Source organism: Mobula hypostoma, chromosome 2 (genome assembly GCF_963921235.1).
Source record: "Mobula hypostoma chromosome 2, sMobHyp1.1, whole genome shotgun sequence".
NCBI lineage: Eukaryota > Metazoa > Chordata > Chondrichthyes > Myliobatiformes > Myliobatidae > Mobula > Mobula hypostoma.
In genome coordinates this window covers 139,140,363-139,148,754 of record NC_086098.1, presented here as the reverse complement: position 1 = coordinate 139,148,754, position 8,392 = coordinate 139,140,363, and the positions used below count along the sequence as shown (strand labels likewise).

The 8,392-nt window shown below is 37.8% G+C and overlaps 1 protein-coding gene across 4 annotated transcripts in view; it reads right to left on the bottom strand.

The window, feature by feature from the left end:
- Nucleotides 1-2,542: 2,542 nt before the first annotated feature.
- The window catches only part of wasf1 (WASP family member 1), an 87,649-nt gene continuing 81,799 nt past the window's right edge, over nt 2,543-8,392 (bottom strand). For all 4 annotated transcript variants that reach the window (XM_063072996.1, XM_063073016.1, XM_063072988.1 and 1 more), the window contains exons 8-9: nt 5,855-6,471; nt 2,543-3,467 (exon numbers count right to left, since the gene is read on the bottom strand). In XM_063072996.1, the coding sequence (XP_062929066.1) occupies nt 3,310-3,467; nt 5,855-6,471 (775 nt within the window). In that variant the 3' untranslated portion in view covers nt 2,543-3,309. The remainder of the gene's footprint in view (nt 3,468-5,854; nt 6,472-8,392) is intronic.

Here is an 8,392-nt window from a genome sequence, read left to right as displayed (position 1 = left end):
TTTATATTCACGAGTTTAGGAGATTGAGAGGGGATGTGATTGAAACCTTAAAAAAATGACAGGGAAATGACAGTCTGCATATGGCTTTGTGTGTCAAAGTTACAGATAATGACATTTAAGTCTGAGATGAAACTAACATAATGAACCTATGGAATTTGTTATCCTTGAAGGCCTGTTGCAGCCAAGTAACTGAATACAAGTTTTTAAAAGCAAAGAGTAAAGTGAAATGCAATAGCAGAGGAGCATCATACTGAGATGGTGGGCAGTCATGATTAAATTGAATGGTGGAGCTAACTTTAAGGTCTGAATGAATTACTTTAGAACCTATTTTTTAATATTTGGGATGATTATCAGAATATAATCTAATGGGTAACATCTGTTTCCCCCCACAGCCATTTATCAGTCAGAGAAACTGCAAGTAAAAATTGCCTGCAGCTATATTAACATTTGCCTCTAAACAAATTGGCAGTCAGAGCTTTGAATCAGTTTACATCTTTCCTCATTATTGAATGGTGTTCTTAGTATCATTCAAATCGATTTCCCAAAATCATTACATAGACCAGTAATTGATGCCAGAACAAATTAACTTATCCAGAATCACTTATTTCAAATGTTAAATGTTTAAATGTTAATATCTCCCTTGCACGTACCAAATCATTATTTTTCTGTACAATGTGCAGAAATAATTGTAATTTTTGAGAAGTGGATTCCATTAACAATCCTTTGGCAGAACTGAAGATATGAATATGAATATCAACTAATGAAATTCAGAAGTGAATTAAAATCAATGCTTTATTTATGATTTTCTTATAACAAATGCTAAGCCAGCTAATCTGAAGATGCGTTTTCCTCTTAAATAACAGGTATATGCCACAGTTCACCATTTATTAGGATCACTAATTTATATGTAAATCACCCTTAAATAATGTTTTAAATCATTTATTCAGGGGAGCTATATTTTTTCAGGACTTGCAATTGTGTTCTGTCTTCCCCAGCATGATAGCCTTTCTCTTCCTCCTATATTACATGCTGAATTCTATCTACTTTATCCACTGAAAATTCCTCAATGTTTTTGTAAATCCTTTGTTCCAGACTCATCTATTAGTGAAATTAAATTAAGCCATTCCTTGATTTTCAAAATATTTGCATTTCTGAAAATGTTTCATTAAAGAAAACACTCGAGGAGCTTGCCTTATGAAAATAGGTTGAGTGAACTCGGCCTTTTTTCCTTGGAGCGACGGAGGATGAGAGGTGACCTGATAAAAGTGTATAAGATGATGAGAGGCATTGATCGTGTGGATGGTCAGAGGCTTTTCCCCAGGGCTGAAATGGTTAGCACGAGAGGGCACAGTTTTAAGGTACTTGGAAGTAGGTACAGAGGAGATATGAAGGGTAAGTTTTTGTTTTTTTTTACACAGGGAGTAGTGAGTGTATGGAATGGGCTGCCGGCGAAGGTGGTGGAGGCAGATACCATAGGGTCTTTTAAGAGACTCCTGGACAGGTACATGCAGTCAGAAAAATAGAGGGCTATGGGTAACCCTAGGTAATTTCTAAGGTAAGGACATGTTTGGCACAGCTTTGTGGGCCGAAGGGCCTGTATTGTGCTGTAGGTTTTCTATGTTTCTAAAACATAGTCAAAGACAGAGTTGAATACTCAAAAAGCATTTGAGTACAGTGTCATACACTACAAGTGGAGAGTGTACACAAGAGATTCTGCAGATGCTGGAAATCCAGAGCAACACACACTAAAAGCTGGAGGAACTCACCAACTCAGGCAGCATCTATGAAAATGAATAAACTGTCAACATTTTGGGTTGAGACCCTTCATCAGGATTGTAAAGGAAGGGGGAAGATGCCAGAATTAAGTGGAGAATGATGCTATATTTAGTGGAAAAGTAGCTTTGCAGTTTTCACATGTATATTGATGGACCTAGAGTATGATCAGAGACTCCTAGATCAATGTTGCTGTGGTTGAGAATCAAACAGCATAGAAAATTAAGCAATCATTTCAGCTTCCTCTGCTTTGACCTGCTAATGTAATACTACACTAAAATGTAGGTTACTTTTACAGTCATTTGGAGGTTTGAACAGACTTCTTATATGATAAAGGTGAAACCTTGATCTCACAGTTTACCTTGTCATAGCCCATGCACCTATTTACCTGCACTACACTTTCTCAGTAATTGCAATACTATACACTGTTTCCTTTTGGAATACCACCTATGAAATCTGTTTGAATGCATACAAAAGCTTTCCACTGTATCTCAGTACATGTGACAATAATAAACCAACTACCATCTCCAACAAGGAAGCTAATTATTAATTTTAAATGGCATCCACTTTACGTGATAATTCTCCCAAACCAAGATAACAATTTGAGCCATCTTATAACCAGGTGCAAAATAACCTAGTCACAAGGTGTGCTTGTTTTGTGAATTTCAGAACTATTACATTGTGGCAAAAAAAAACTACAAATGGTGTATAGATTTTAAAGCAGAATATAATGACTAAAGAGATTTCAAACAAATTGATTTATTAAATACAGTAAATGCCAGAAAATGCATTTGTATCACTTGCAGTTAAATAGGTAATGTAGTGTCTTCTAATCAGTAGTTTTCACAGATGAACACATGTGCAGGCAAAAATAGTACATTCAACCAAAAATGAGTTGTATTTAAATTATTAATGTTAGAGTAAGGCAAGTCACAACAATGTAAGAAAGACTTCTATTTATTACAGGCAGTCCATTTACTCATGATGGAGTATTAGTGCATATGGTTTGTTTACAGAGTACTAACTTGGGCGATATGTTCTACAAGGGTAGCTTGTCTCTTCACATTTGAAAACAACTATCCTGCAAGACCTAGCTTACAAATAGCATTTCTAATGTGCTTTAGTAGTACAAATTAGAGCTGCCCTTCAATTTGGGTACAAATACCTTTTTTCAAAGTCCAGTGCATTTCAGACAAAGCACAAGATTCCTAAAATAGGCCCTGTAGCAATGTACAGTGTCCCAATTTTAATACTTAGTGGTTTGCTTTTCTTCAAAGAAAATACACTCTTTCCACATGACTGTAACCAACACACAAACACCAGCCTAAATCAAAAGTAATACATGGTGAACCAAAACTTATTTGTGCCTCTCCCTCCCAGAAAACTGTTATCAAGTGTCAGTTAAGGTCAGGTCAGTGTTACAAATACAAACCCCGCTACCACCCCCAACCCTCCCCGTTATGAAATGTGGATACACTCCCATGGATTGAGTACCACGATGAATGTTAATGCCAAACTTCACACTGTAGAAATTGATTATTCCAGCCAGTCCACCTCATCAAATTCAGAATCATCTTCAGAATCACTGTACTCCACTGCAATACGCCTGGACAGAATGGTGGCAACATCATTTCCAACTTGTTCATGTTTTGCCTCCTGTTCACGCTGTTCTTCCACTTTGCGAAGTTGAATGCCTGCCAATAAAGGTGATTATTCAAACATTTAATGACACAATTTAAGATTTAATTTTCAAAGTGTTAATCAGATGAATGTGCCATGAATTCTGAAGTGGAGAGAGCCTTATTCAAGAATAAACACTGCAGTGTACCACATCTGTTCTGAATTCAGACCATTACATACCACAAAATATATATTGGGTATACATAACTTATCCAAATCCATTTCAACCACCTCTCCATTGAAACAGTTTGTGTTTTAATTTAAAGACTTAATTTATATTTGAATATTTCAGTGTGTCAAGATATCCTGCTGCAATTTAAAAGTTCTTGTCAGGTGTGAAAGGTAAGCCAGAATGTGGCTGGAAGTTTTTGCCCTTTCAGCCATTCTGTGGAATGAGGTTATTCTGCCTCTTATTTTCATGAAGGAAGCCAAAGCCATCATTTAAGATTGGGATACAGTTAGCAGAAAACTGACCCTGAGAAATTTGGAATATTCTCTGGAAGGCACTGGAAGGCATTTCAAACAATGTAAGAAAAAAAACATTCACTTGACTTCAACAATTATTTCTTAAACTTTTCTAGAAACAAGACAACAAACCCTAAACTGAAGAACCAATGAGTGTATAAACTGCCAGTTAGCTTCCTTCCTTTAAAATATAATCGAGCCAGGTAATCTCCAACACCTAATCCTCTTCCATTTTGCTTCCAGCACCAGCTGCAGGTGATCTGCATGTGCACACGGCAGGGACTGAATAAACTATATTAAATGGCCAGCAATTCAGAAAGCATAGCTGTCTAAGTAATTCCTTTTGCAATGTTAAACAAACCATTTTTAAACTTCTTAAAATTTACACAGAATACCCCAATAACAATTAATCACGATTTTAAAAAAACCTGCAGTAAATAATATTTTAACTTGTCTCTCCCACAACCTTTTGGATAGACTTATTATTCTTGATGCAGATTCAGCAGATTATGCAGGGTAAGTGCTGAGGAATCTGTAGAAGTTCACACACTTCCACTGGCTCCACGAAGAGTTCAAATCAAAGAAGGTTTACCGAAACTGTGGAGCCAGCCATGTCAAAGTTCCGAACTCTTGTTCAGAACTCTGACAGCTTTCTTGTGGAATATTTTGACCAATGTTATAGGACCTTCACTTTAAAATATAAGCAAAATACAAGAGGTAACAACCTCATTGAGTGATAGACAAAACTTTGACATGGGTTAAAGGAGGTCGGAATTATACTTTAATTGGAAAATGGGAAAGAGAACACACCTTTCTAGAAATAGAACAAGACCTTTGGTTAATTAATTAGATGGAACATTATATCAAATAATGCATCCTATAATGCCTTCAATATTGTGAAAATATCAAGGCATTTAATGATTAATAATAATTATTTTGATACAAGGTCATCGAAGGCGATCAAGATAATGATCAAAACATAGTCATAGAGCTACCAATGGGCAGGAGGTACAGAAAACCCAAAGTCCCACACCACCAGCTTCAAGAACGGCTACTCCGTTCAACCATTTGATTTTTGAACCAATTTGCAAAACCTAATCACAACAGTGTAGCAACACTATGACCACTTTGCACTAAAATTCCTTTTTTTTCTGATTGTGTTCTTTCTTGTAAAAAATGTGTATAATGTATGCTTAATTTATGTTTTCTTATGAATGCTGCTTATTCTTATGAAGCTATGTGCCCATAATGCTGCAAAAAGATTTTCATTGTACCTGCACATACATGTACTTGCTTATATGACAATAAACTTAACTTTGACAGTTTAAGATATTTAAAGAAACAAAATGGAAGACTGGAGGTTAGGAAGCACAATGATCACACTGAGAGGTAACAGAAGGGATGAGACAGGATTAACTTGGCAATGATACAGTGGTGGTAGTAGATAGTTTTAGTGATGAGTGGGTGTAGAGTCAGCAGTTCATCTCAGCATCAAATCAAATCTGAGGTTGTAAGCCATTTTCTGTTTCAGGCAAATGCTAAGGAAGAGGGAAGGGAATGATGGTCAGAAAACAGTTTAGAGGAGGTATCAAAGACAAACAATGTCATTTTTTCCACAATTAGTTGTTCAGTTTTCCCAATAACTGGAGGAAAGTTCTGCTCAACCAACACAATCGGGCAAACTGTGTGTCAAAAAAAAAGAGGGAGCAAGAGATCCAGTGATAGTTTGCTAAAACAAAGTGTCTGCAGCATGCATTTGGAATAAATCAGCTTGCCAGGCAGGAGCATGTAGGTGAAAAATGGAAGATGTACAAAACACGAGTTGCCACATATACAGGGTTTCTAAATCATGGCTTGACTCTCTATATCTATTTTAATTGCAATAACACAATTTTCAAAAAAAAACCTAGTGACATGATAATATTATTTAACATACCCTTGCGAATTGCTTCAAGTAGAACACTCCTGGCATCACTTATCACTGGCAGGGAAGATGGATGTCGTTTAGTGTCAGAACCTGCATGTGCTTGGGAAGGAGATGATGGTGGGACCAAGGGAACAGGAGGTCTCGAACCAAAGGATGGTGGAGGAGGGGGGCCAGGTGGTGGTGGTACAGGTCCTCCAAGCGGTGAAAAGGATCGTGGCCCAGATGGGGGAGGGGGTGGGGGTGGTGGAGGAGGTGGAAGCCCTTGTCCTTCACTTGTCTGAGCTGGAAAGGTTGTCATATCTACCACAGGTGCTGTTACAGAAACTGGAAGGGAAGGCTTTATTAATGGGGGAGCCACAGGAGGAGCCGCTGGATGAAGTACTCCAGGGGCAATCTGAAGAGGTGTTGCTGGGGGCATTGATACTACCGGCTGAGAAACCAGAGGAGCAAGTGGAGGAGTCGAGTTGATGGCAGCTTTGACTGAAACTCCTGGCAGAGTGCCAGGAAGAGGTGGTGGTGGCGGCGGCAGTGGAGGAGGGGGAGGTGGAACAGCAGGGCTCACAAAAACTGTTGCCTTGCTTGTTGCTGGAGATCTGAGTCGATGGTCCATCAAATCAGAATTAGAACTGTTAAAAAAAAGTAAGATACTTTAAACAAATTAAATTTCACTTTAACTAAATATATACAGTAGCAAAAAGAAGTTTGTTTTTCCTAAAATTGCCTTCATCTGCAAAACTGAATAACATATTCATAGGATGTTTCAGTATAGCAGGAGTTATTCACCTCATTATTTCTGTAACTGCCCTTCGCCAGAGCAACACATGAATTCAAACTGTGACCAAGCCCATTCTTTATAAGCCTGACAAAATTTTCAGCAAAAATTTATCCAGTCCATAATGGACCCTGCCTCCACCACATGTGCAGGCAATATACTTTAGATCTCGATTACGTTAGTTAAAATGTTTCCTCTTGTATTACAATTCTTTTATTTCGTACCTGTGACCTCCAGTCAATGACCCTTCTGCTAAAGAGAATAGCCTTCCATTATGCATGCTTACTTATTATTGCTTTGAGCAGGCAACGATGAGAACTGAATGGCTATTATAAAAAACATGCAAGAACAAACACATTTCTGTGGTCTAAAGTAAAGCACACACAAGAGATTTCCTATCAGTGAAGCAGTGAAATTTTCACAGACAGTCACTGACGGTTTATTTAAGTAACTGAAGTTAAATTAAACCAGCTCTGGAGTAGTTGTGAACTCACTCCACTGCATCAATAGTCTAGGCCACTGAAGAGAGCTATTGCTTATGTGGAAAAATATTATATGAAAAGGAAGCTTATAAGTGGATTTGAGAAGTAATTTGTGGTTATTAGCTTAAAAATAGATTTGCTATGGTTCAGTAAGGATCTGGAGTATTGCATCTCCTTATTTAAGGAAAAACTTTGATACATTTAAAGTAATTTAGTGAAATCTCACCAGAACAACAGATGGTTTGCCTTCTGAGGAATGGTTGAATGGGCAAGACTTACATCTGCTGTAGACTAGAAAAGGAAGAGGCAACTTGATATGTAGAAGATCCTAATTATTTTGACAGGGTAATAAAGGAAAACCTAGAATTGGAAAATCTAAAATCTAGGAGTTGTGTTGGCGTGTGACCAAGTGGTTAAGGTGTTGGTCTAGTGATCTGAAGGTCACTAGTTCGAGCCTCAGCTGAGGCAGCATATTGTGTCTTTGAGCAAGGCACTTAACCACACATTGCTCTGCGACGACACCAGTGCCAAGCTGTATCGGCCCTAGTGCCCTTCCCTTGGACAACATCGGTGGCGTGGAGAGGGGAGACTTGCAGCATGGGCAACTGCCGGTCTTCCTTGCCCAGGCCTGTGCCCTGGAAACCAACCAAGGCGCAAATCCATGGTCTCATGAGACTAACGGATGCCTATCTAGCTAAAAAGAATTAGGAGTTATTTGTTTAAATCATTGGCAGATTTTTTTCCCTCGGCATTGTTGGAACAAGCAGAGCCTTTAAATACTGTCATAAATTAAGTACTTGATAAGCAAGGTGGTGAAAGATTACCTGGGTAGACAGGTATATAGAATGAAATTATAATTCAATCTGACAGTGGCTGGGTACTGTATTTCTGCTGCTAATTCATTTGTCCATATGAGTTGGTGTGAATCAGGAACACCTAGTGGACAGTTTTGATTTCTTGAAACAGTTATGTAAATTTTACAAAGGTTGTTTGAACTTAGAAATTCCTTTATTAAAATTGTACACTAGTGAACATTGAATTAAAATCATGAGAATCTAACAAATGCCTTGGGACAATATAGATCTACAAACAAAAACTTTGTGCAAAAGTCACAGATGAATGAGGTGCAGATAGTGGGATTATCTTCGTTGTCCTTTCAAGGAACTTGCATGGATTCTATAGCCAGAATGTGGTCCTCCTATGATGTTACAGTACATTTTCACAAAATGACACAAGAACAAAAAAAATGAGCAACTTCCTTGTATAATTAAAGGAATCAGTACCTCTACTAAA